Source organism: Bufo gargarizans, chromosome 5 (genome assembly GCF_014858855.1).
Source record: "Bufo gargarizans isolate SCDJY-AF-19 chromosome 5, ASM1485885v1, whole genome shotgun sequence".
Taxonomy (NCBI): Eukaryota; Metazoa; Chordata; class Amphibia; order Anura; family Bufonidae; genus Bufo; species Bufo gargarizans.
The window spans coordinates 215,499,854-215,527,716 of NC_058084.1; the positions used below are offsets into that span (position 1 = coordinate 215,499,854).

A 27,863-nucleotide genomic window follows, 5' to 3' on the forward strand; every position below is an offset into this window, starting at 1 on the left:
TTTCATGTACAGCCTAGTACCCGGCCGGCAGTCATTTTGTAATTTCCTTGGAAACTTGCATTTGAGGGACTGAGCTGAAAGAATTGATGGCTCCAATTTATTACATAACGGTAGTAGGTCGATAAAAGGTTTCTCAGTGTCTCTGATAAGGGGCATAGCTAACCTTACAGATTCCCTTTGAGTGAATACTTTAAGAGGCCATTTATCTCTGCTGCGCCATTGCACTATTCCTGACTATCACAATCAAAGGTGATCTGTCAACCTGTTAAACCAGCAATAATGGCTAATAGGGTGAGTAAAAGCATATGTTTGTTACGTAAATCTGTTGAGCCATTGACAAGTAATTAAACTTTAAATAATTTATAAATTTGGTGCAAGCAAGAGCAGACCTAAGCCCCTTGGCGCACCTTATCCTCTCCACTGTGTATCAATTACGTCATCCCCTCCCCTTGATGGACAGTACTCTTGTTCTGTAGATTACATTATCAGTGAATGCCCAGTGCATTTTGTTCCCCAGCAACCTTGATGAATACTGGACATGCACCGATGACATCATCCTCTACCACTGCAGCAGATAGGATCATGACCTCTGCCAAGTGTCTCCTCTTCCGGGTGGAGGATGATGTCATTAGCACATGGGCAGGTAGTCATCTGTGCTGCTGCGGCAGCAGGAGCAGACACACAGTACTGCCCCTGGTCTGATAGTTTAAATCAAAAGTGCAGACACGGGATTACTGGGAGGGGGAAGTAGACAGCAGAGATGCTAATATGCACCAAATGTCTTGTTTGCATAATTATCAAAACTTAATTCCACAGCAATTTTGCCTGGTTTAATGAAGTAGATCCTTATGCTCTTTAAAATAAATAAAGGCTTGTGATCCAGTGCAATTCAGTGTCCCCAAAACTTCTTATACTGGTGAAACTTTGTTAATTAACTGACTCCTTTAATGTGCTTTGAGGGAACTTTTGAGGCCTAGCTTACCACTTGGTTCCATGTTCTTCACATCTCCTACTGTAAGTGTGCAAACAACCCAACAACCCATGGAAGATGTTGCCACCCCTGTTTGCAACAGGATCACATGTTTCCTGTTTCCATCCACTTTCTGTCACTAGACCTAGCAGTGTTAGACCTATGGGATCTACAGCGCCACTGTGGGGGCCACAAGACATCCTCAGCTGTGTTTTTTTTGTAAATTCTAAAAGATCGCAAAATACTTTCTCACTATCTCTTAGAGATCTTATGAGCTACACAAAATTCAAAAATTATTCTGGGAGCTTCATTTTGACCATCATTGCCAAAGTGTGCAGATCATGACTAGGGATGAAACATCCGAAGACGATTCACATAATAATTTGAATACTGTACGGATTAATTTATGAAGTTATTTTGAGAAGTCTCGTGTCTAGTAATAACTTCAGCTCATCTGAGCCAATACATTCTAGTACTGTATGGAGCGCTCGCTTTGTACAGTATTCAAAGTATTATGCGAATCGACTTTGAATGTTTCATCCCTAGTCATGATCTGCACACCTGGGCAATGATGGTCAAAATGCAGCTCCCAGAATAATTTTAGAATTTTGTGTGGCTCATAAGATCTTTAAGAGATAGTGAGAAAGTATTTTGCGATCTTTTAGAATTTACAAAAAAACACAGCTGAAGATGTCTTGTGGCCCCCACAGTGGCGCTGTAGATCCCATAGGTATAACACTGCTAGGTCTAGTGACAGAAAGTGGATGGAAGCAGGAAACATGTGATTGCTAATCCCTAATCATGACAAAGCAACCATATTACACTGCCTGACTTATCCATACAGTTATAACTAGCATTAAACCAGTCTAACAACCTGGAACGTGTGTCCTAAGGAAAAAAAACTTTACTCACTTTTTCATAGTCAAGCCATTCCAGTGCTGCGCCCCCCAAAACTACTACTGTTTTAGTGCTCTGCTGAACTGGAAGTGGTGAGGTCTGTGATTGCTGCTGCCATTCTCTGGTCTCAGTGATCGCATAGCTGGAACAGCACGTCTCTACTTTGGAACAGCAGCAACGGAGGATCATTAGGGCAAGTATGACTTCTTTTTTCTTTTCAATCCACTGTGAGCAGTATATATAAAATGTAATATATAACTGGAAGTCACAGTTATAGATGGAACAGCCTTCATATGGATGCAGATTTCTGACACCTTTCAGAACAGATGTACAGTATTTATACTCACATAATGGGACAGATCATGTGACAGTTTGCACTCAGAGGGTCCTTATTCTGCTAATTATCTGAATTTAATTGACTGGACCAGAATTTATTTAGAAAGGTTTTCCGAGACTTACATACAGGTCATCAGTATCTGATCGGTGGGGTCCGACTCCTGGGACCCCCTGCTGATAAGCTGTGTGAGAAGGCGGAAGTGTTTCTGTGAGCAGCGTGGCCTTCTCCGTGCTCACCAAGCACTGTACATTGCATAGCAGCTGTGCATGGTATCGCAGCCAGCCCCATTCACTTCTATGGGGCTGAGCTGTGCCTAGGACATGTGACTGATGAACATGACATCACGTAGGGAAAGCAGTGAGAAGGATGTGGCTCTACTGTGAGCGCTTCTGCCTTCTCAAACAGCGGATCAGCGAGGGTCCCGGATGTCAGACCACCACTGATCAGATACTGATAACCTATCCAGAGGATAGGTCATCAGTATTAAAGTCTTGGAAAACCCCTTTAAGGGTTTCATAGCAGAGGGGGTGAATACATATGCACTCACACATTTCCCTTTAAATTTCATGTTGTAATGCAGCAAAATAGGAAAAACAAAGGGGTGAATATTTTTGCAAGGCACTGTATATAGCTAAGCACTATTTGGAAAGTGTGTGAACTGCTGAATCCCTGCATTATGAGGCCCAAAGATAAACTGATTCTTACCAAGCAGTCCAACATATATCAACAGTATTTGGGACTGATTTGAATTGACAGAAGAAGCAATCTTAAATTTAGATTATTACTGTGACAAGTTAGCAAAATATCAAATTTTCATCAGAACATTATGCAGCAGTATTACAATGTTTCTATTGTTTATTGCATTATTAGCGTGCAAACAGTATAGATTTCAGATGACAGTGATCCCAATTCCATGTGACTTTTAAGCCTTCCCATTGGGAGTTGCAGATCCACAACGTCTTGCTGATCTCTTTCCAAGCTGTTCTTGCTTTGTCAGACTTTCCATGTTCCTTAGAGGACATCTCATTTATGGAATCTCAGTAATACTCTGCCTTCCTAGCATTGTTTTGTAGAAGTCAGGCTACTATATTTAGAAAACTTTCATCTTTTTGCTAAGCGTTTCTTGAGCAGACTGGCTGTATGCTTATGTCTTTTGTTTGCTTTGGACGTTCTAATTTATGCCTGCATCTGGAGATAATTTGAAAGTAAAGAACAAGGCTGCATAAAGGGATTCTATAGCTATTATTACTCAAGGATTTACAATGGCAACTAAGAAGTCAAGAGACGCTTTGATATCAGGGTTAATGGCAGCAGGTAATCGACAATTTTCTTTCATTCTACATTGTATCGATAATGACAACTGTGGAAGCAGTGTATGTACAGCATGCTTTATGCATTTGATTGTGTTCCTGGGATATTAAATATGAATCAAATATTGTGGAATTTGCAGATACCTATGTATAAGTGGATTACGTGTGGGTGGCATCTATGTCATTTTATTAGAATACACAGGATTTGTAGTATAACATAATATAGCACTAAATGCATATAGTGCTAAACATGTGTAGTTCCACAATTGGTCATAAATGATAGATGACTAGGGACTTCACTAGTAACTAGAAAGGAGGTCCTGTGCGCGCCCACCTGCCTGGTTTTCTGTAGGTTGTATGAGACACCAGTGTAAATGCTCGACAGCCGCTGCATGGCATCTCATGCAGGTGAGGAGGCACAAGGGACTTGTGACCAACATATTAGTAATCAGTGAGGGTTCCAGGGTTTTTCCCCCACAGATATAACATTGTTGATTATCGAAAAACCCTTTGAAACAATATCTTTATTTCTACTTTGTAAAGTAAACATAATGTCCTTTAAGAATATTTGTAAAGGAAGCTATATGGAACCATAAATTCTGATAAAATTAGTGTGGGGGGGGGGGTACTTTGAGAATTTCTTCTTTATGCAAATCTAGATAATATAATTAATATTTCAGTATTCTACTCATATATTGTACTGGCCTCTTCAATACTGTGTATAAAACCTTTCAAAATCTTGATATATGAAGATCACTGCCACCTGACTTCCCTATCACAACATTATAGCTGTGGCAGTGTGCAAGTAGGACGTATCTGCATTGCATGCCACTTTTTTCTCTTGTTGGTAGTGCTGTGGGGCTAGGGTCCCAAGGCCATAAGGAATAGTGTTGGGCGAGCATGCTCGGCCGAACACCATTTTGATGCTCGAGTCTCCTCCCCGCACATTTGTACTAGCCCTCACTGTAATGCCGTAGCCATGTCGGTTACTGGCATTACAGTGATTGACTGGCCGGAACGCATCATCGGGTGCTATATAGCACCCGATGACACATGGTTCGGCTCAGTCTTAGTCAGGGAGAGCTGCAGCAGAAGGGACAGATAGTGTAGGGACAGGATTATTTTTTTTTTAGGAAGGGTTTAATGTTGAAAGGTGTTAGACCCAAAAGTACTTTTAAGGACTATTGTTTTATCTGGGTGCAATATATATTATTAGCGCAACCTGCTCTAAATTGCGTGCAATTGTTTGGCCGCCGCTGACAGTGACACAACCTCTGCTACATCTGTTGTGCTACATTTGCGCATCCTAAATATCCTTGACATTCAGTGCAATTACTTGGCCGCTGGTGACAGCGACATTACCTGCGCTACATCTCCTGTATAACGTTTGCGCATCCCAAATATCTGTGACATTCAGTGTAATCTTTTCTTAGCCGCTGGTGACAGCGACATTATCTGCACTATATCTCCTGTATAAAGTTTGCGCATCCTAAATATCTGTAACATTCAGTGTAATTTCTTCTCCGCTGGTGACAGCGATAGTACCTGCGCTACATCTCCTGTATAACGTTTGCGCATCCTAAATATCTGTGACATTCAGTGTAATTTTTTCACTGTTGCTAACAGCGACATTACCTGCGCTACATCTCCTGTATAACGTTTGCGCATCCTAAATATCTGTGACATTCAGTAAAAAAATTTCAGCGCTGGTGACTAGCGACATTACCTGCGCTACATCTCTTGTATAATGTTTGCGCATCCTAAATATCTGTAACATTCAGTGTAATTTCTTCGCCGCTGGTGACAGCGACATTACCTGCGCTACATCTCCTGTATAACGTTTGCGCATCCTAAATATCTGTGAATTTCAGTGTAATTTCGTCGCCGCTGGTGACAGCGACATTACCTGCGCTACAGCTCCTGTAGAATGTTTGCCCTTCCTAAATATCTGTGACATTCAGTGTAATTTCTTCGCCGCTGGTGACAGCGACATAACATGTGCCACATCTCCTGTATAACGTTTGCCCATCCTAAATATCTGTGACATTCAGTCAAAAAATTTTTTCGCCGCTGGTGACAGAGACATTAGCTGCTCTACATCTCCTGTATAACGTTTGTACATCCTAAATATCTGTGACATTCAGTCTAATTTTGTCGCGCTGGTGACAGCGACATTACCTGTGTTACATCTCCAGTATAACGTTTGCGCATCCTAAATATCTGTGACATTCTGTGTAATTTTTTTTTCACCGCTGGTGACAGCGATTGTACCTGCACTACATCTCCTCTATAACATTTGCGCATCCGAATTATCTGCGCAGCAGCGCTTGCAATTGTCAGATCACCGACTGTTGTGCGACGTGAGCACGCGCTGGAGCTGCAGGTTGGACGTGCCAGAGCATGAGTCACTGATATTTAGCTCTCCACTCAGGTGCATAGAGGGTGATTCTGTTTTACACAATGACATTCACAAAATATCACTTTACTGATACTTTATCACAGATTACTATTTTTTGGCACAAAATGTTTAATATGTCACGTATAAGTAATGAGCTATTCTGCTGCCCAAGTCAAGGGTTTCAGAATATGCATCCCACCATAGCTCCCTGAAGTTTAGCATGATAGCTGTAGGGTGGACAGTTATTCATTTAATTGCCCCCTGTCCTCATTTCCCTTTTCTGAGAAATCCCTAGTATTCTTACACATGTGGTGCTCCCCATTTATACCTGCCATTTTGTGCTAACCTCAGCCCTTCATGACTGAGATTGGAATATCCATGATATCCGGCGGCCAAATTGACAGAGACAACCAAGTGGGCTGGGATGCACTGTTTTCATAGCTACCATACAAGTGAATGAGAGCTACGGAAACAGTAGAGTACAATCAGCTGCGCTGTTTTTGTAACTGCACATGTGCAGTTCTGGCCATGTACAGTTTCTGTTGCAGCATCACTTAGCTCCTTCAGCTCTTCAGACTTCACTGGATGATGTGGCACACTATGACTGACTGAAGTGTAGGCACGGCTCCAGGGGATGGAGACTTCCTCTTAAATATAACACTTACCAGTGCTGTGTGTTAAACAGAGATACTGTACAGTTAGTCCATAAGGCCAGCACATGCTCTGAAACACTCCTAAACCTCAACTGACCAACAGAATTCTCTCCATATCAATCTTGGTGAACCCCTGATGATGTTATCCTGAGAAAAGTTTGTGTAGGGGGTAAAGCATAGGGGTGAGGATGGCTCATCAATACCTATAAACCAGAAAACACCTCTAATCTAGCTCAAGAAATGTATTTTGCGTTTCCAAAATTAATTTGTACTACATATTTAACATTTGGCAGTGTTTTTCCTACACATTAGGCCTCATGCACACGACCGTTCCATTTTTTGCGGGCCGCAAACCGCGGATCCGCAAAAAACGGAAGCCGCCCGTGTGCCTTCCGCAATTTGCAGAACGGAACGGGCGGCCCATTGTAGAAATGCCTATTCTTGTCCGCAAAACGGACGGAGCAACGGATGCAGACAGCACACAGAGTGAAGTGAATGGGTCCGCATCCGCGCCGCAAAAACGGCGGCTCGGATGTGGACCCAAACAACGGCCGTGTGCATGAGGCCTTAGGCTGTACTATCTTGGGTGAACTATCTTGACTCAAAATTTAAAGGTGACCATATAGATAAAGATATTCACATAAGGAATGAAATATCAAACATCATAGGGCATAAGGCACCAAAAGACCACCCTCACAGGGCAAATGTGCAGAGGAAGAAAATGAAGACTACAATCCCTACATTATAGGATAGAACATACTGTACTGTAGTAAAAAGTAGTGCAACATACATGCCTCCCAACCACCCTGGATCCAGTGGCACAGTCTTAGGGTTTATTCACACGTCTGCAAATTGCGCATCCGCAAAACACGGACACCGGCCATGTGCGTTACGCATTTTTAGGACCGCACATGGCAGGCACTATAATAGAAATGCCTTTTCTTGTCTGTAGCTTCGGACAAGAATAGGACATGTTCTATTTTTTTGCGGGGCCGTGGAACGGAAGTGCGGATGTGGACAGCACACTGTGTGCTGTCCACATGTTTTGCAGCACCATTGAAAATGAATGGGTCCGCAACCGTTCCGCTAAATTGCGGAACAGATGCGGACCTATTTTTCGGACGTGTGAATGGACCCTTAGATTTCATCGGCTGACCCATGGTCCTGGGGTGGCTGAGGTATGTCCTGCAGAGACAGTTGAGTGCTATGGTGTAGTAGGGAGCTGTCAGCTTGCTGCTCCACCATTCATCTGGCTGAAGCTCTCCCCTGCAGGCACAAAGCGATTACCTCATTATGCCTGGGAAAATCGCAGATTTCGCAGCAAAATGGTGTGCAACAAAATCTGAGACTGATATACGCCATAAAGTGGTGTACATAGGTTCATAAACGAGCCCCAGTATATATATTATATAATCTGAACCTAGAGCAAGCAGTTGGGAGATTGAATAAACTATAGAATATTAGCATTTTTTATACAAAACACATTATTAATCATTATCTTCTCAAGCTATTCTTTCCAATTCTTCTGTTTTGAATTCCAAAACTATCATTGTTATTAAGGCTACTTTCACATCTGCGGTTTCAATTCCGCTATTGAGATCCGTCATAGGATCGCGATAGCGGAAGAAAGCGCTTCAGTTTTGTCCCCATTCATTGTCAATAAGGACAAAACTGAACTGAATGAAACGGAATGCACCAAAATGCATTCCATTCCGTTTGGTTGCGATCCCATCACGGACAGAATAACGCTGCAAGCAGCGTTTTTCTGTCCGCGATGTGGTGCGGAGCAAGACGGATCTTTGACACAATAGAAAACGGATCCGTCCCCCATTGACTTTCATTGGAGTTCATGGCTGATCCATCTTGGCTATATAAGACATAATACAAATGGATCCATTCATGACGGATGCATGCGGTTGTATTATTGTAACGGAAGCGTTTTTACAGATCCATGACGGATTCGCAAAAAACGCTAGTGTGAATATAGCCTTAGAATGATATTTTATTATTTGACTAGAGATCCTTATAGTGCCTCTGATGTTATATGGAGGAACTGCTATAACATTGCTATATTCTATTTATTGCAATGAGGTGACAGATAATAATTTTTATTGGATGCATTTATCTCCTTCCTCACAGCATGAATTTTATAGATACAATTTACAAAAAAGCAATATGTTTTACAAAAGGATTCTACGGCAAATTTTAAAATCTGTGGCAACTTGCCTTTAGTAACATCACTCAGGTGAAATGCTTTTGTTCGGTAGATTATAGTTTTCTCTGCATCCGATATGAGCTAGATATTGTAATATGCTTATATTCAGTGTTGGACTGGGATGCCTAGGGCCCACCAGTAAAATTCATTATGGGAACCCACTGTACAGCGACATACAAATATTACCTGCCCACACAGAGGCAGACACAAGCACAATGCTACAAGATGATTGTTTGTGGGGGTCTCTGCAACAACTTGGGTCCCAGGGAAGGTGGGTCCCAGAGACCAAAGGTGGGTCCCAGGGAAGAAAGGATACTGGATGGCCTGCCTCTATTCCTAGAGGCCATCGTAACCATCTGATGCATCTATAATAATAAACTGGACAGTTTACCCAGTATTTTGTATTGATATAGGTTATTTGAGATGCTGTGCTGGTGGACAGTGAGCCCACCTTTCTCAGGGGCCCTCCCCTGTAGGCATGTGCCTTTTAATAAATTTGCCACATTTTACTTGGCACACATTAAAGAGGTGCAAACGTTTAAATACATTTGTGACATCTGAGCTGTCAGTCTCAGACTCGGGTGCCTAGATCCCACCAGAGGAACTGATTCTGGAGGCCCACTGTATAGCTACATGGGAACATAAGAGTGTGTCCACATGGGACTTATACGCTCAGATTTGCTGCAAGCAAAGCTGTGGGGGCACATCTACAGTGTTTATGTACCAGCAAAGTAGATACGATTTTAAGAAATCTCATCCACAAGCTTTATATAACCGTTACAGTATAAATTGGACTGCAGTGCGGTTGCTGTTGCTGTATTGTGCTTTGCCATACATCAATATTGCAGGCCAATCCACATACACAATGGCTCCCCCAGAAGAATTATCTGCCGAAAACTGCATCTTCTGATGTTTAAGTGAAAAAGCACAGATACAGCCATATGTACATGGAAGGAGGGGGTGCATAACTCAAAGGAGCACCATGGCACCTTCAGTAAGATGAGTGTCAGGGGCACTGGACCCCCACTAATTAAACATTTAACTTTCCAACAGGAATTGTTGAGCAGGCAGCAAGATGATAAGTTGAGAAACACAGCAATGTAGAGGAAAAGGGGAAAGTGGAAGGAATTTCCAGCAGTCCCATGTAACACCACAGATAACATTGATATCTCTCTGAGTACAGATAATGTAGTAGATGTAATATGCAGTCCTATATAATGCCATATAAAACACAGTGATAACTGAATACAGATTATGCAGTAGATGTCACCTGCAGTCCTATGTAACACCACAGATAACACAGTGATAACCCTCTTAGTACAGATAATGTAGAAGATATAATATGCAGTCCTATGCAATACCACAGTGCAGTCAGTCCATAGTCTGGTGTAACCTCTGCAGTCAGTCCATAGTCTGGTGTAAATCCTGCGATCAGTCAGTCCATAGTCTGGTGTAACCTCTGCAGTCAGTCCATAGTCTGGTGTAACCTCTGCAGTCAGTCCATAGTCTGGTGTAAATCCTGCGATCAGTCAGTCCATAGTCTGGTGTAACCTCTGCAGTCAGTCCATAATCTGGTGTAAATCCTGCGATCAGTCAGTCCATAGTCTGGTGTAAATCCTGCAATCAGTCAGTCCATTGTCTAGTATAAATGTTGCAGTCAGTCCATAGTCTGGTGTAAATCCTGCGATCAGTCAGTCCATTATCTAGTATAAATGTTGCAGTCAGTCCATAGTCTGGTGTAAACGCTGTAGACAGTCAGTCCATAGTCTGGTGTAAATCCTGCGATCAGTCAGTCTATTGTCTAGTATGAATGTTGCAGTCAGTCCATAGTCTGGTGTAAAGGCTATAGTCAGTCAGTCCATAGACTGGTGTAAATCCTGCCAGTGTAAACTCTGCGATCAGTCAGTCCATAGTCTAGCGTAAATGCTGTGACCAGTCAGTCCATAGTCTAGTCCAGGCATCAGCAACCTCTGGCACTCCAGCTGTTCTGAAACTACAACTCCCAGAATCCCAATTTTTTTTTACTTCTATGTGAGTTACAAGAACAGCTGAATAGGGCCTAATTCACAGAGCCACATTATTGGTCACTTCAATGGGGCTGCAAAAGATGCAGACAGAACATCGTATGCAGCCCTGATCTGTATGTCGATTCCGTGGCATCCGCAAAAAAATAGAACATGCCCTATTCTTGTCTGCTTTATGGACAAGGATAGGACTGTTCTGTAGAAGGCAGGACGCTCCATTCCGCAAAATCTGGAATGTAAATGACCTGTATCTGTGTTTTGCGGATCTGCAATTTGCGGACTGCAAAACAGGCTATGGTCGTGTCCATGAGCCCTAAGTGTGAATGCTGTAATTTCACAGAAGCTGGAGTGCTGAAGGTTGCTGACCCCTGGTCTAGTCTAAACACTGTGATCAGTCAGGATTGTGTTGGGTTTGGCACAAGGTGGCAGGGCTTTGTGGAAATAGAGGCAGGGGGATAGTGGCACAGGGACAGTGCAGAGGGTTGATGTTATTTGTCAAGGTCTCCGTGGATGAACAGAAGACATGATGTGTTGTTTGAAAAATGTTGGAGGGGGGGGGGGGGGCGTGGCCAGCTGCGGGAATGTACAGACGCGTCTGAGTGAGCTCCGTTACACAGCACCTCAACTTTCATTATCCTGAGTATTACTAGCCATCACAATTCCTCAATCCAGAGGCAGGTTGTCGGGAAGACCCCGAGGACGCAGTAGGGCATGGAACAAGTCACAGCACAGCAGCTGAAAAACTCAAAATCTTTACCTGCACTGAAGCCCAAGATGGCACCAACTCACCCTCCAGGCCTTTATCCCCGGAAGCTGTGGACGAAGTGGCAGGAGATCCTGAGGCAGACACTGAGTCTACCTTCAAACAGGTCACAGACCAACTGTTACAGGCTATCTGAGCTTGCAGATCAACGCTATTGGGTAAACTAGAGGAAGTTAAACTAGACTTGGGGTTACTGCGACATGATATGCAAACACTGCGGGATAGAGTCCGGGAAGCCGAGACCCGCGTCTCCAATCTGAAGGACCGCAACGCACCCATCCCTGCACAACTTACCTCCCTTGAAAAGAAGGTTGATTTTTAGCAACAAAAATGTGATGACTACGAAAACCGCCTAAGGTGGAATAATTTGAGAATCATTGGTCTACCTGAAGGCTCCAACCTGTGCGAATTTATGACTAAATGGCTGATGACCACCTTTCCAGAAGCGGAATTCTCTTCTGAATTTGCCATTGAGACGGTGCACCATTTTCCAGCTAAACCCCCTCCACCACGCACTCCTCCTTGCTCTATGCTTGCCCGTCTCCTTAACTCAACTGACCGTGACCATATTCTGCAGCTAGCTCGACGGAAGCAAGAGATTTGGTTCGAGAACACCACCATTATGCTGTTTCCTGACTATTCAGCTGAACTTCAGAAGAGGAGAGCAACTTTCACAACAGTTAAAAAAAGACTCCTAGAGCTAAATATGCCAACTTCCATGGTGTACCCCGCCAGACTGTGGGTAGTTGATGGCGAGACAACAAGATTTTTCACTACCTCTGCTGAAGCCAGCACCTGGATTGATGGCAAGGGAATACCTGTCAGACCCCCGAACAGAGTTATTACCCCAGGGTCCATATCTAGGCCTTGATGCTGTAGAGTGTTATGCTGACTCACTTTCGATATGGCGGCACCAAGTCACATGTTAGGTTGAGGTCCATGTTTCCATTACTTCCATGTGGCATAATTAGTGCAAGTGACGAAATTAGCCACCAGCACTCCCTGTTATATTAGCCACAACCACCACATAATCTGTTCTGCACAGTTTTCAAGGATTGTTTATATATCTATTTTCTTTTTTTTTCTCTGTTTTTACCTGTGTTAACATTTTACCCGCTTTGCACCACCCATTCAGAGTTTTGAGGGTGCTACAGGCATGTTAGGTGTACATTTGATAAGAAAATTTGCTATGTGTTTGATGCATCTTGGCACTCGCGGACGCATGTATAGTCCCATTGTCAGACATTATACCCCTCCCGGGGATATGTCATGTACCCCATTCGTTACTATTAAGCTCCGTTCTTTTATACTATATGCAGTCTATCAATATGGCTGACTTAAGGGTGCTGTCTTGAAATGTTAGACGCTTGGGGAATCTGAGGAAAAGGTCAATGGTGTTCTCGGGGATTCAGAGATTAAGCCTCCACATTCGGTGTCTCCAAGAAACCTAGCAGACTACAGAGGCCATGGGTCCAGTGGGCACAACCTCTATGCCATACATCCTATTCCAGAGGTGTCTCCCTTATGATCAATAAATCTTTCAGGTAGGAAGTAGACAGTCTGGTTACTGACCCAGAGGGTTGTTATCTTTTTGTGGTGGCATATATCAACTGCATATTATATGTTATAATGGGCATCTATATTCTGCACCACTGACTGTATTGCATCAGGCTGCTGCTTTTGCTGCCGCCTTCCCTCAAGCTATGATTCTCTGCATAGGTGATTATAATATGCTATTGGACCCTTCAATAGATAAATACACCCCAATGAGTACTTTAGGAACCACCTCTCAGGCACCTACCCCACTTGCCAACCTACTACAGGAGGTCGGATGGGTGGATATATGGCAACATAGAAATCTCAATGCTGCAATCTATTCTTGTCACTCCTCTAGCCATCAGTCACTGTCACGTATTGACTATTCTCTGGGCAACCCTATGTTGTATACCAAAGTTTCAGCTATTGACTATAGGGTGTGAGGAGTATCTGACCATTCACCCATACAAATAACAATTTCTACCTGAGTAGACCACCCAAGTGCCTCCATGAGAGTATACCCATTCTGGTTGACACTTCTGACATCTAATGACCGGGTACCCGATCAGCTCTCCATATTCCTAAATGACTTGAGAAGCCATTATTGTTATGGGAAACTTTGAAAGCCTACCTCAGGGGTTGTCTAATCTATATTATATGTTAAGTGAGCCACTGCTTGTTAGGAAGTTGAGCTGGCTAGGGAGTGTACCCGCTTAGAGACAGCTTATGTTGCCCATCCCCACAGATTCCGGGCGGCAAGAGTTTCTCTAAGGGTCGTCAATACCTTACCTTACTGAAAGAAAAGGCATAGCGCAAACGTTTTCTTACTAAGCAGACTTACTTTGAGATCAGTAATCAATTTAGTAAACTGCTTGCGCACCTGGTACATCAGAACCAGAGGTCTCCAGCAGTCTTGCATATTTTGTCTGAGAATGGTGCCCCATTGCTAGAGGCGACCGCAATAGCCCACCGCTTTCAGGAGTTCTATCAAGAGTTTTACCAGTCCCAGGTGCATACTACACCTGAGAAAATAGACCTCGATCTTTTGAACCTGGAGATTCCTCAATTGTCCCTATCTGCCTCGGCCTTACTGGACTCTCTCATTTCTAGCTTCTGCTGTGGCCTCTCTGGCTAGTGGAAGGTCCCCAGGCCCAGACAGCATTCCTCTGGAAGTCTATGCCAAATACTCAAAATTGCTTTTAGACCCCCCTGGGGAAAATGTATACAGCTGCCTTTTCTGCACATTACCACCATCTTTATATGATGCCATAATTGCGATCATTCTTAAACCCCAGAAGAACCCATTGGACTGTGGGTCTTACCGCCTAATTTCCCTGCTAAATCTTGACTATAAGATTCTTGCTAAGATATTGGCAGTGAGACTAAACAAATGCATCCTCAATATCATTAATTCGGATCAATCCGGATTCATGCCGGGCAAAACTACAACTGAAAATATTAGGTGGGTACAGGTGATCACACAGAATTAGACAGCAACAGTGATGGGCTATGGCGTCCCTCGATGCAGCTAAGGCCTTTGACTCATTTGAGTGGCCTTATTTATTGGGTACACTCAGACACTTCGGTTTTGGGCCAGCCTTTATCAAGTGGGTGTCCATTCTTTATGGGAACCTCAGATCCAATATGTCAGTTAATGGCATCACCTCTGCCTATTTTAATTTGAGCATGGTAACTTGGCAGGGATGCGCATTATCTCCCCTGTTGTTCGCCCTGGCCATTGAACCCCATGCAATCAGCCTATGGCAAGACCACATATACTGGGGCATAGCTATGGGAGACAGAGAGGATAGGGTCAGACTATATCCTGATGATATGGTACTGTTTACGGTATGTCTTGTATGGAGGTTACACTCCCCCGAGCTATTACACTTATTATTGATTTTGGTCGATACTCGAGGTTGTGCATTAATTGGTCGAAGTCCTTTCTTTTTCCATTATATGGTACAGATTGGCCTGGATCTAATCATGGGCTACCAATAGTATCCCACTTTAAATACCTAGGTATTATTATTTCCAAAGACTCTGATACTTTCCATTCTATGAACGTACACCCCATTCTAAATTATTGCAAAGACAAATTCCGAACTTGGGGCTTTCTTCCTCTATCAGTCGCAGGCCGCATAAATCTCAAAATGATTGTACTTCCCAAATGCCTATATATATTGGAGCATATAGGGGATCCACCACCATATGGGGATCCACCAGCTTTCATATGGGGATCTACCAGGCCTAAACTCTCAGTCTCCACCCTCTGTCGCCCCAGATCTAGTGGTGGTATGTCTCTACCTGACTTCTACTTTTACTACTTGGAGGGTCAGCTATGTTACTTGAAATCTTGGCTTACGCCATATGAACAGATGCCGAACTCAGAGGCCCTTCTGGCGTTCTATTCTAATTTAAGCTCCCTGTGGCCAGTACTGTAAAAGCCATAATTGTTTCCTCGAAAACTACTTCCCATTTATAGAATTGCCATAAAGGTATGGTCAGCCACAAAGGAAATACACGATTTTAATGATGTGATAGGCGATTTACCCCTTTGGGATAACCCTATGTTCCCGACTTTGTCTACCTTCTCCGACTCCCAATATTGGAAGTCACACAATATATGTTGCCTTAAGGATGTATACCAAGACAATGTGCTTCACCCATTTAGCCACTTTCAGATGCAGTCTGGCTTGTACAGCCTTCTACCACTACTTGCAGATTAGACATGCGCCCAATGCTCAATTCCCTGTATAAACAGTATGTATATCTAATTTCCCTCTCATTGGAGTTCTCCGATCTCAGGGCCCCCGAGGTGTTATTTCCACCATATACAGTTGCAAGAAAAAGTATGTGAACCCTTTGTAATGATATAGATTTCTGCACAAATTGGTCATAAAATGTGATCTGATCTTCATCTAAATCACAACAATAGACAATCACAGTCTGATTAAACTAATAACACACAAATAATTAAATGTTACCATGTTTTTTATTGAACACACCATGTAAACATTCACAGTGCAGGTGGAAAAAGTATGTGAACCCTTGGATTTAATAACTGGTTGAACCTCCTTTTTTAGCAGCAATAACTTCAGCCAAACCTTTCCTGTAGTTGGAGATCAGACCTGCACAACGGTCAGGAGTAATTCTTGACCATTCCTCTTTACAGAACTGTTTCAGTTCAGCAATATTTTTGGGATGTCTGGTGTGAATCGCTTTCTTGAGGTCATGCCACAGCATCTCAATTGGGTTGAGGTCAGGACTCTGACTGGGCCACTCCAGAAGGCATATTTTCTTCTGTTTAAGCCATTCTGTTGTTGATTTACTTCTATGCTTTGGGTCATTGTCCTGTTGCAACAACCATCTTCTATTGAGCTTCAGCTGGTGGACAGATGGCCTTAAGTTCTCCTGAAAAATGTATTGATAAACTTGGAAATTCATTTTTCCTTCGATGATATCAATCCGTCCAGGCCCCGATGCAGCAAAGCAGCCCCAAACCATGATGCCCCCACCTTCATACTTCACAGTTGGGATGAGGTTTTGATGTTGGTGTGCTGTGCCTCTTTTTCTCCACATAGTGTTGTTTGTTTCTTCCAAACAACTCAACTTTGGTTTCATCTGTCCACAGAATATTTTGCCAGTACTGCTGTGAAACATCCAGGTGCTCTTGTGCAAACTGTAAACGTGCAGCAATGGTTTTTTTTAACAGCAGTGGCTTCCTCTGTGGTATCCTCCCATGAAATCCATTCTTGTTTAGTGTTTTACGTATCGTAGATTCGCTAACAGGGATGTTAGCATATGCCAGAGACTTTTATAAGTCTTTAGCTGACACTCTAGAATTCTTCTTCACCTCATTGAGCAGTCTGCGCTGTGCTCTTGCAGTCATCTTTACAGGATGGCCACTTCTAGGGAGAGTAGCAGCAGTGCTGAACTTTCTCCATTTATAGACAATTTGTCTTTCTGTGGACTGATAAATAGCAAGGCTTTTGGATATACTTTTATAACCCTTTCCAGCTTTATGCAAGTCAACAATTCTTAATCTTAGGTCTTCTGAGAGACCGTGATTGTCTATTGTTGTGACTTACGTAGATGAAGATCAGATCACATTTTATGACCAATTTGTGCAGAAATCCATATCATTCCAAAGGGTTCACATACTTTTTCTTGCAACTGTATACTCACCTACTTAACACTCGGATGCAGCTGACATAGTTGACAATATTGGATAGGTGAAGGGCCACAATCCCTGATCTGACGGATGAGGACATCTCTGAACTGTTGGAGTCACTTTTGTATGTGTCCCGGTGATCAATAACATGTTTATTCAACTATGTATTATTCACCAGTTGCCCATCGCTGGTTAGACTACATATGCCATCGTTGTGCCAGAGATGGTGCAGACTTCTAGCATTTGATGTGGGACTGTCCTAATATTAGAGCGTTCTGGGTAGAGCTCACTCAATTCATTGCTGATTTGACTAATCTTCCAGATGAGACTATATATTCCCACCACATTAGAATATTTTTACGGGAATCGATATTTATGGCACGAAAAGCAATCGCTTTAAGATGGATGGGACATAGAGCCCGTCAATCAACCAATGGAAGGCATTGATAAATGCCATAATTCCATATGAACACATCGTTGACAAGCATAGGAGATGTGAGTCCAAGTTCGGCAAGGTCTGGGTATCGTGTTGTTCCTCTCCATTTATGCAATACCCAATGCACTCTCTAACTGCCGCACTATCTTCTGCGCACTAATGTATATGAATATGTATACCCATGGAGCTTTGTTTGCGCTTCTTTTCTCTTTCTTTTCATAATTTTTGTAACCACAACTAGATAGACAACTGATATTGATTAACAACTGTCATGTCAAGATGTGCAACTTATTACTATGTAATGCATTGTATGTACACCGATTGTATAACATGCTTTGTTTACCTGTTCAATAAAACAAGTAAAAAAAAAAAAAAAGGTCTGGTCTATGGGGGGCATTGGGAAGCACAGCATGCCAGGGACTTTTGGGGGATGGGGCAAAGACTTTTGGGGGAAGATACCACTGGGAGGGTAAAGGGGGGACAGTGGGTGTCAGGAGCTCTTCAGGGGAACACAGGGGCGCATAGAAAAAAAAAAACACTGAATCTGGCACCTGTACTGTAATACAGGCAAGCAGTAGCTTCAGGGAAACCCTAACTTTCCTCCCACAGTCGCTTATCAAAAATGAGACGCATGTAGGATATCCTCCTCTCCCATCTCTTACATCATAGCAACAGTGGCATTCCGGGTTCACTTCCTGTGTTCCTCCAGTGCCAGTAGGAACCAGCATCGATATGTAGAACTGCCAGCCAATGGCCACAATAATTATCTCTCCTCTATATTAGGAGAATAATAGGAGAGATCATTATAGTTTTTAAACCCCGTCACTTGCTTCTCATCACACTGGGCCCCCTTACAGTTCTAGGAGTCAATGGACTGCATGTGCAGTAGCCATTTAATCCTGTTTGAATCTTAGTTCAGCCTCCACTGATGTCTGCATTTTCAGAAGGGGCATCAGTCCAAACCCGGAGATCCAGCGGAGGCTCCTCCTTCCTTAGTTGTGATGAAGGCCCTGGGGCTCAAGCCTCGGGTGCCCTCCTTTTCATCCAGCCCTGTCTAACACTGATTGGCTGAGGCTCAGCCAGTATTTGTTTTTTCCTTTTAGATTTTCCATCCCCACCTTCCAAGACCTATAACATTTTTATTTTTCTATTTATATCTGTATGAGGGCTTGTTTTTTGTGTGTGGAATAAATTATATTTTTAATTGCCCTACTTAATTTACTATATAATATATTAAAAAAACCTTTAAACTTTTTTTTGTGGAGTGGATTGACTGCAGTTCTTGCATTGTGTATTTTTTAGAGTGTGCACTGTGCGGGATCAATATGCACCAGAATTATTTAGTGTTTTAGACACACCTTAAAGCATCTAAGGCTGTTCGCATCTGTTGCACCGTTCCGTGGCCCCGCAAAAAATAAATAAAAATAGCATGTCCTATTCTTGTCCGTTTTGTGGCCAAGAATAGGCATTTCTACTATCGACCGCCCGTTCCGTCACACAAATTGCGGAAGGCACACGGCACCTTCCCTCCGTGAATGGCAGAGGGTCAAAGTCGGAAGGCACGGTCGTGTGCATGAGGCCTAACTGAAAGAGAGAGCATCTTCACTGGTAGCATGTGTGTAATTGCTACTGAGAAGCAGCTCTCACTTCTATACTATTGAGCGTAATCATGTAGCCGAGCAATAATTACATTCTCTTGAATAGTCATCATGCTTGGCTGACAAAGAAGGAAATTACTATAATCATACAACAAACAATCATAAACACAAATAGAGAAATCTGTGGAGAGCACTTTACATCTCTATCGGCACTATAGCTGTAAGCGTACCGGCAAGTTGTAACTGACCTGCAATGCGATAACACCCTGGGACAAAGGTGAGAAAGAAACATACCTAGAAATCTGAACAGATTCACATGTGCATGTATGTGGATTCTGGTCTTTTGTTGTATCCAAGACATTGAATAAATCATATTTTATTCAATAACAGTGGGGCAGGTTTACTAATGTGTCTGCACCTAAAATATGTCTAAAAAGTCGACACATTGCTGCACTTTTGGTTCAATTTGGCACAACAAGAGTTTCTGCACTTTTTTCAATTTGCTCATGAAGGGAGTGGGGCTTAACAGGAAGAGACAGCATTAATGCAAAAGAGGGTATGGCCTAAGATGCCCAAAAATGGTGGCACAATTCTACCGTGAAATTCTGTCTCAAATAAGCAAACCAATATTTGGTATAGATCTAATGGCTATCCTCTCACCACATTTGCAGCCTGAACCACTGTGATCAATCTGCTGCAGGTTTAGACAGCCTGAGGCTACTTTCACATCTGCATTTTCAATTCCGCTATTGAGATCCGTCATAGGATCTCAATAGCGGAAGAAAATGCTTCAGTTTTCTCCCAATTCATTGTCAATGGGGACAAAACTGAACTGAACGAAACGGAATGCACTAAAATGCATTCCGTTCCGTTTGGTTGCGCTCCCATCGCGGACAGAATAACGCTGCAAGCATTCTGACACACAATGTAAGTCAACAGGGATGGATCCGTTTTCTCTGACACAATAGAAAACAGATCTGTCCCCCATTGACATTCAATGGTTTTCATGACGGATCCGTCATGGCTATATAAGACATAATACAATTGGATCCGTTCGCGATGGATGCATGCTGTTGTATTATGGTAACGGAAGAGTTTTTGCAGATCCATGACGGATTCGCAAAAAACGCTAATGTAAAAGTAGCCTTAGGCCTAATGCACATCACTGTTGTGTGTTTTGCGGCCTGCAAATTGCGGATCCGCAAAACATTGATGGCGTCCGTGTGAGTTCCACAATTTGCAGAACGGCACGGACAGCCATTAATATAACTGCCTATTCTTGTCCGCAAAACGAAAAGAAAAGGACAGGTTATATTTTTTTTTTGCAGACCACGGAACAGAGCAATGGATGCGGACAGCACATGGAGTGCTGTCCGCATCTTTTGCGGCCCCATTGAAGTGAATGGGTCCGCACCAGAGCAGCCAAAACTGCGGCTCGGATGCAGACCAAAGCAACGGTCGTGTGCATGAGGCCTAAGGCTGGATTCACAACACCGTTTCATTTTCCATTTTTCTGATCTGTCAGAACAGAAAAAAATAGCAGCTGTAAAAAAAAAAAAAATGGATCCCGTGCATCAGTTATGCACATTCTGCATTTATTTTAACCATTTCCGTCTAAGATCCATTTTTTTTTAACTGAAAGGAGTTCTGCATGCAGTACTACTAATATTATACTGTATTATTAGTATGGAGCTACAGAATAAGGATATCATGTTCTTTCTAGCTCACAGTGATGTCGAACCCCCCAAAACCTTGGCAGAATTGTGTTTTTTCTATTTTACCCCACAAAGATTTTTTTTTTCCATTTTCCAATACAACACGTGGTAAATTAAATGATGTCTTTAAAAAATGCTTTTCTCCCCAAAAATAACCCCTCATATGTGAACGGAAAAAACTACAAAAATGAAAACAGGCGCATTTTTTGATAACATATGCATATTATAACCCCTTGGTTCCAACTATAGATGAGCAAATTATTGGAAAATTCAATTCAGCTGCTTCACCGAATTTTACAAAAAAAATTAGCTTTGTGATGAATCACTTCGTCACAAAGCTCATTTCTTTGTAGGTAGTGGGTACAACGACCCCTCAGATGCTGCATTCATACACGATCACCACATCTGATATAAATAACAGAGTGTAAAATAAAAAAATATAGAATCATACTTAAGCCTCTTTCACACGGGCGCGTGCGCCCTGTTGCCGTATTGCGGACCGCATTTGCGGATCTGCAATACACGGGTGTCGTTCCATGGGCATGGAATGGTGTGGAACAGAACCACGGAACGGAACCCTACGGAAGCACTTCCGTTCCGCAAAAAGATAGAACATGTCCTATCTTTTTGCGATCCGCTGCGGCTGCCCCACGGACTGTGCTCGTGCATTGCGCCCCGCATTTTTTGGGCCGCAGCACGACCACGGGGCACACACACCCGTGTGAAAGAGGCCTTACCTGATACATTTTCTCACAACCGGCCGGCCGCCACCATCTTGCTTGAACATCTGGCTTAAATTCTCACGTGGTCAGAGATGACGTCATCATGATGGCCTGCGTGGTGAACGTACGTGATTTTGTGCAAGATATTCAAGCAAGATGGCAGAGGCCAGGCCTGCCGCGAGCAAATGGATCAATCAACAATGAAAAGATTATCTCTATACAGTAAACAAATGCCTAGAAACAGGTCTGAGAAAGCTGCTGTATAATAGACCAAAAATTTTATAAAATAAAAAAGTATTCTGGAGAGAGGATAGGCTTGTTTCCAAGTCTTAGCTTTTGCTGCACATCTCCAAATCAGTTCCATGTCTCTGGGGAAAGGGGTATGTCATGAAAAGGTTTCCTATTAATTTTCCTATTTATCCATGTAATAATGCCTATAAATTGGTCAGGAAAGAGGTTAATAATTATGTCATAAATGTTCATCACAATTTATGGCAGGTTTAAGAAAAGGCTCTTATTTGTGACCCACAGTTGATTATGATCACACACACTTATACTACCATAACATCTAACACACACCTCCTAAAAATGTATCTTCTATAGCTGTAGCCAGGGGTGCCCCTCCCCCATACCAAATTCTCAACCTAACCCCTTCCCTCCTAACATTACGTATATCACTACAGAACATACAGCGCAATACAGCGCCACATACCTCTTACATCCAGTGATGTCTCCTTTGATGTAGATGTTCTCTTTCCTCATCTTCTCCTTTCATACCTTCTGACCAGACCACAATTTTTCTGCCATTTCTCGTCTCTGCAGTTTGATTTAAAAATATCTTAGTTTTCCATCAACCTCCCATCTTCTGGACAAATCACCCTACCACCCCCATACTGTGCCGCTGTGCTTCCCAATATTATACTGCAGAAACAGATAAACCCCCTGATAACACTAGTAAAACACAATAATCTTTGGAACACACTGTCCTAAAATAACTGCGCTCGGCAAATAGTGCCTCTGACACTAATAGTGTAAACATAACGTCCCCCAAAAATACCTGTGATAAGCTGATACTGGGCTTAGGTGCCCCCACAGTAATAGTGCTCCCAAACATTCCACCAATAGTAATAATTGTCTACTAGAGCACACATGGTAGTAATAGTGCATCTACAGTGCCCCCAACATGTCCCCACTGTGCCCCAGAAGTAATAATGCTCCCATAGTGCCCATACTAGTAATCATGTTTCCCATAGACCCCCAGCAGTAATAAAGCCCACATAATGCCCCCTAGTAGTAATAAATCTTATAATGGGACAGTACCAAAAATGCCCCCTTATAATGTGTGCCAGTGCAAAAATTACCCCATTTTAATGCCCTCAGTTGAGCTAATGTCCCCATAGTGCCGCTATAATGTGTCAATATAAAATGCCACTATATAGTGCTCCCTGTAAATGCCCCCATAGTGCTCCTCTCCCCCTTCCTCATAGTGCCCCCATAATGTACCAGTATAAATTGTCCCTATATAATGCCCCAGTAGATGCCCTCAGTGTCCCCCATAATATGCAAGCATAAAATACCCCTTCTTAGATCCCCCCATAGATGATCCCATAGTACTCCTCTCCCCCCTTCCCCATAGTACCCACAATAATGTGTCTCAGTATAAAATACTCCTATATAGAGCCCCCAATATAAAATACCCCTTCTTTGTAGCCTCAGTAGATGCTCCCATATTGTTCCTCTCCCCCTTCCCCCCTAGTTCCCACCATATTAAATACTGCTTCTTTGTGGCCTCAGTAGATACCCCCATAGTGCCCCCCAATAATGTGTCACAGCGTGGTGTGGGTAGATAACTCCACACCGAACACAGGAGAGAAGTGAAAAGGTACTAGGCCTGGAAACTAAGGGAAGGGAAAAGGTCTCCAACTAGTGAATCCCTAAACCCAGCCCTGACTACTATCAGTATGAACAGACCTTGATGGTAGGAATGTTCATATGCTGGAAACTAGGGCCCTATCTGACCCTAAAGGGCCCTGGAAATAGTGTCAGGACAAGAGATGAACTGTTTCTTCCCAGCTGAAGGAACAGGAGATTCCTTCAGGCCTAATACCAAAAGGTAGGGGAAAACCACGAACAAGAAATAGGGAAAATACACTTAAAGAGAACCTGTCACCAGTTTTATGGTGTCCTAACTAAGGGCAACATAAATAAGAGACTGATTCTCTTAGCAAAATGCTGGGTCACTTTCTTTAATTGACCCAGTCAATCTGCCAACATCTTGTATTGAAAAGCTCCAGCTGATAATGATGAGTCATGAATATTCATGAGCTCCTGACTCTTCCTGCCTACCTGCTGCTGATTGACAGTTATTTTCCATATGAATCAGCAGCAGGTGGGCAGGGGATGTGCTATAGCTGTTAAAGGGGTATTATCATCTTAATGATCACTGTTAAATCTGTTAATGATTTAACAGTGATCATTTTTCTAAATATATTTTATTAACAAATCTCCACCCCTTAGAAAAAAATAAACCTATACTTACCTGACTGTTGTCTTCCGTCTCCCCTGGTTACGGCCACCACTCTTCTCATGAATCGCGGTGGCCGCGCGTGCGCAGACGACTTTTCTTTTCTTCTCCTGGCCGGCCGCTTGCTGTACTGAACGCGCACGCCGAGTCCGCGCATGCACCCTGGTGACTATTTCCTGGCAAGTATACTATACTGCCCAGGAAGAAGTCACCAGGGCGCATGCGCGGACTTGGCGTGCGTGTTCAGTTCAGAACGCGGCCCGGCCGGGAGAAGACATCAATGAAGATGGAGCCCGCCCTCTGCCGAAACCAGGGAGTAGACGGCGCGCCGGGACCAGGTAAGTATGAAACGCTGTGTTGAGAAAACCCCTTTAATTAAATAAACGCTGGACTCAATGACATCACGCTGGACTCAAATCAGCTCATTAGCATGCGGCATGAGGCATCTTTGTGTGTATATTATGAAGTAACCATCTGTCACACCAGTAAGTGAATACATCTAAGGCACTTTTTAGTAGTTAATGATTGTATATAATTAGTTAGATTATAATCAAATATCCACATGACAGGTTCCCTATAACTCTAAAGTATGCGGACGAGCAGGAACTCAGAGGAGAACCAACATCAGCACTTCCAACATCCAAAAGGAGCTATTATCCGCATAGCATGATGGGTGAAGCCAGACTTAATAGAGGAGTTGGAATGACCACTTAAGCTACACCTGAGACTAGAGGTGTGGTCATGCCCGGCAACAACACAGAAGCAAGTGAAACCAGAGAGACTGTCACATCACGTGCAGTCAGTCCCTTCGATCTTCTGACCCCTGTCACAGGAGAGACTGTGACATAATGTGCCAGTAAGAAATGCCCCCATAGTGCCACCCAATAATGTGTCAATAAAAAGTGCCCCCATAGATGCCCTCCAATCATGTGCCAGTAAGAAGTGCCCCCAATCATGTGCCAGTAAGAAGTGCCCCCCATAGTAGGGATTGACCGATATAGATTTTTTTAGAGCCAATACCAATAACCTGTGAACTTTCAGGCTGATAGCTCTTTCTCCCCTGTGCTGTTGAGGGAACATGAGTGCGCTGACAGTACCATGTTCTGTGATAATGCACTGGACGCAAGGTTAGATGCCGATACCGATAACTTTGAAATTCATGAATATCGGCCGATAATATTGGTAACTCCGATAATCGGTCGATCCCTACCCAATAGATGCCCCCCAATCATGTGCCAGTAAGAAGTGCCCCCATAGCGCTCCTCTCCTGTATTGTACCATATAAAAAAAAATATACACATATACTTACCTCCATCAGGCTGGCAGTGATGCAATGCAGGCCTCTTGCGGCCTGTGTCCCACACTGTATGCCTCAGGTGGCGGGATGACGTCATTGCGCCCCTTGCGACGGCCTCTGATAGGCTGCAGGCCTAGTGCCTGCAGCCTATCAGAGGAACGGGGATGGGAGACTCCTCTCCCTCCCCTGCCCCGCCACAGCACATCCATCTGTATCGCTGTCCTGAGGATGGCAATAAAGGTGACTATGGAGATGAGCGCTCATCTCCATGTGCCCTGCCGCCATCCACTTGTACCAGGGCTGCGCCGCCTGAGGCGTTTGCCTAGCCTAATTGGCGGTGCGGCCTTGGCTGTAGCAACACAATAAACATAGTCCAACCCAGTTGGGACCCAGTTGCCGGGCATGTTGGCGCCTTTTCAGGAACCATTGTTGCATTGTAATATTATAAATACAGCGAAATCCAATTAGCAACAGTTCTTTCACTAACTTCTCAATAGCAGAAAGACAGGTCTCAGCAATATTTACTCACTCCTTATGCAGCAAGACTGTTGTAACGGGATTCATTTTTGGGCTGCAGTGTTATGGCGGATTTACACCACACTATTGTCACTAAGTACACTAGTTCCCAATAATCGCCCTTTGTAAAGATGCCACTGATCACCCAATGAATGATATAAACCCTTGGTCATTGGGCAAAATCATTGTTGATGCAGATCATGCTGTGTGAAAAGAGGTCTTTTGCCCAGAAACAATGAACCTGTATGAGGACGAGTGATGGCTGTGGGCAGGTAGTAATTGGGGAGGAACAATTCCTTCCTGATAATTGCCTGCTTAGTCTGTACATGTAAATGGGCCTTTAGTTTTCAAACTCCTGGATAAAAATTAAGTAGAAGGCAGGATCCTTCTCTGTACTGTGGGCTATTCTTGGAACTCCATTCCTTTCATGATCTGCTTGGTTGTCTGGAGTTTCTCTTTGTCTCTTAGGCTACTTTTACACTAGCGTTAATATTTTCCGGTATGGAGATCAGTCATAGGGTCAAAATACCGGGAAAAAACTCTTCAGTTTTGTCTCCATTCATTGTCAATAGGGAAAAAACGCAACTGAATGGAATGGAATGTTCCAAAATGCATTCCGTTCCGCTCTCATGCCAGAGAGCAAATGACAGCATGCTGCGGTTTGCTTTCTGTCCTGGGATGCTGAGCAAGATGGATCCATCATGACCCACAATGCAAGTCAATGGGAACACATCCGTTTTCTCTGACACAATCTGACACAATAGAAAACGGATCCGTCCTCCATTGACTTTCAAGTCATGACTGATCCGTATTGGGTATGTTGAAGATAATACAACCGGATCTGTTCATAACGGATGCAGATGTTTGTATTATCAGTAACGGAAGCGTTTTTTTGCTAAACCTTGCCGAATGCATCAAAAGCGCTAATGTGAAAGTAGCCTTACTTGTAGCTCTCACTGTAGAACTCAATACTTTCTGTTGTGTACTTATAGCCTCCATTAGCCATGTGCTGTCTCTTCATCCTGCTTGGCCCTTCCCCCTTGTTCATTCAATCAGTCCTCCCCTCTGCAACACCTCCTTACTGTTTTTTATATGTAAAATTGGGAATGTATGTGATTTGATTTAAAATAAAAACTGCAAAAAATATGTTTTACTGTAATTTTGAGTTCCCTTATGCGACTTTTACATGCACTATTGCTTGGATTCTGACAGACTGCCTGCAGAGCTGTGCCTCATAAACAGCTTCACAGGCACTATGACAGGACTGGGACCTTCACAAGGGCCCCAGGCTTTCATAGCAACTGATCGGAGTCCAACAATTTCACAGCAGAAGCTCTGATCAGAGGACAGAGGGAACCCCCCTCCTCTGTCTAATCCCACAGATGCTGTGGCCGCTATTGACAGTGGCATTTTAGGGGTAAATGACTGGGATCGGCATCATCATTGTGTGAGCCTAATGCTGATCACGTACATATATAGTTACATAGTTTAAAAAAGACATAAGTCAATCAAGTTCAACCAAGGGATAGGTGGGGACGCGAATCGCAGAACATGCTTGTTATTATGCGTTAATCGATTACATGAAACATGCAAGTAATTAGGAAAACACACATGTAAAGTGAGGGGACTCTTCCTCTTGAAAGAGAGTTGCTCACTCTAGCATTGGTGCAATATTGCTATGATATGCCACTGACATAATAACGGCAGTTCCACTGCTCTGCACAACACCACCTTTTAAAAGTGTGATTTAAAATGATGTATTAAAGGGGTTCTCCGGG

At 43.2% G+C, this 27,863-nt stretch overlaps 1 protein-coding gene across 1 annotated transcript in view; it reads left to right on the top strand.

Annotated features, from left to right (window-relative positions):
• The first annotated feature begins 3,419 nt into the window (after window positions 1–3,419).
• The window catches only part of PDE1C (phosphodiesterase 1C), a 1,393,842-nt gene continuing 1,369,398 nt past the window's right edge, over window positions 3,420–27,863 (top strand). The window contains exon 1 of the mRNA XM_044293926.1: window positions 3,420–3,518. Within this exon, the coding sequence (XP_044149861.1) occupies window positions 3,467–3,518 (52 nt within the window). The 5' untranslated portion in view covers window positions 3,420–3,466. The remainder of the gene's footprint in view (window positions 3,519–27,863) is intronic.